The sequence below is a fragment of the Octopus bimaculoides genome, chromosome 16 (genome assembly GCF_001194135.2).
Source record: "Octopus bimaculoides isolate UCB-OBI-ISO-001 chromosome 16, ASM119413v2, whole genome shotgun sequence".
Lineage (NCBI taxonomy): Eukaryota > Metazoa > Mollusca > Cephalopoda > Octopoda > Octopodidae > Octopus > Octopus bimaculoides.
In genome coordinates, this window is record NC_068996.1 from 38,750,532 (window position 1) to 38,752,387 (window position 1,856).

A 1,856-nucleotide genomic window follows, 5' to 3' on the forward strand; every position below is an offset into this window, starting at 1 on the left:
ATATATATATATATATATATATATATATATATATATAATCTAATCAATATATATATAATATCTATTTATCAATAAATATATATATATATATGGTAATAGCAGTTTTTGATACATCCTATTTTTTTGTTGGCTTCTATATTTTAACAAATGCATGCAGAGTTACATGATGAATGTTACCCATATCTCTTCCCCACTCTCTACCTATTTTTCTCTCTCTCTATCTCTTTGTAACACCTAGTTCACCCTAACTGCAACAGCGCCACCAATAACAACTATTATGTATTACAAGCGCACATGCACAACTATATTGTACATATTTATTTATATATGTATATATTATACTCATAAGTTTTTTTAAATACATACATTGCCAAAAAGCACATATTTGACTCTGTTAAGTGTTGACCAACATGTTGGAATGTAACTCCTTTCTCAAAGTTCTTCCCTGATGAAATAACCAGTTGACCAGTTTCAGTATGAAAATTTTAAATTATTAATTTTATTTTATTTCCCTAATTGAATTAATTGGACATGTAGGGAAAAGAATTTCATATTATATTGATTTGAATATCTTTGAATAAAGTGATGTCTATATGTCAATTTCTCCATTTTCTTCTTTTTCTCATTCATGAATATTTTAAATACCAATATACATCAGTGCAAAACTAACATATTTAGTTTCTTACTGAACTCTGGTATAGACCAAATTAGGATGCAAACATCCCTTAAAGGATTATAGATTGTTGGTATGATTATATATATATAAATAAATAAATAAAGCATTCACATTGTATATCTAAAACAATGAGAATGCTTTCTTTGCTTATGTTGGGTGCCTTTAGAAATGTTATAAAGTACATCCTTAATTATAAAAATGGGATCAATGAAATAAGTAATACCAGATGAATACTGGGATCAATCTAATCAGCTGTATCCCTGATATGGGAAACTGTGTTTCTATTGTTAGTGAATTGAGTGGAAATCAACTACAATAGAACAAATTTACTGAAGAGTTTATTAAATTTCTGATTCTTCAGATTTGTTTGTCACAGATAATTTGTAAATTTTATTTTGTTTTTAATAGTTTTCTTAATTTTAATAATTTATTACTGGTCAACTGAAATTTTTATTTTTTATATTTCCAGGGCCTGTAATGCTGGATGAGTTTGTTGAGTGGTTAAAGGAACAAAATTCTTTTCGCAGTTGATAGAGCTAAGTTTTGAAAATAATCATATGAGCTTTAACCTGAACTTGGACATTTTGTTTCTTCAAAGGTCTGTACAGTATATAACTAATAAAGTCCACTATGTAAACCAAGCCTAAGAAAATATAGGAATTTCTCCCTTTCTACTGGATCAGACAATGTACTGAAGTTCAAAATGAGCTCAAGTGTTACTTTAACACAAAAAAGAAAAAATTATTCTTGTTTTCTTCATGTTTGTATTCTTGAAAACAAAGCATTTATAATTAATGCATTCTATGAATGGAAGCAATATAAGCTCATATTTCTTTAATTTTACACACAGACATACAAATATGTGCCTATATACAGTCACATACATGTATACATATATACAGACTTAAAGTATACATACATGCATTTTTGTATGTAATACGTTTATATATATATATCTATATGTTATATATATGTATATGTTATATATATTGTATATGTTATATATATTATATACGTATATGTTATATATATTATATGTATATATATATATATCAATATATTACAGATGTGACCTGATCTAAGATCGTGTGCTGAAACAAAAACAATTGCAGCGTGGAAGGTATTTATAAGTCATTTAAAGACACAAAAGTCATGAGATTCACTTCAACATTTAAATTTA

At 26.3% G+C, this 1,856-nt stretch overlaps 1 protein-coding gene across 5 annotated transcripts in view; it reads left to right on the forward strand.

Annotated features, from left to right (window-relative positions):
* LOC106883596 (DCN1-like protein 4) overlaps window positions 1-1,317 on the forward strand; it is a 45,366-nt gene extending 44,049 nt beyond the window's left edge. For all 5 annotated transcript variants that reach the window (XM_014934674.2, XM_052973720.1, XM_014934675.2 and 2 more), the window contains one exon: window positions 1,146-1,317. In XM_014934674.2, coding sequence (XP_014790160.1) covers window positions 1,146-1,207 — 62 coding nt within the window. In that variant the 3' untranslated portion in view covers window positions 1,208-1,317. The remainder of the gene's footprint in view (window positions 1-1,145) is intronic.
* The last annotated feature ends 539 nt before the right edge of the window (window positions 1,318-1,856 follow it).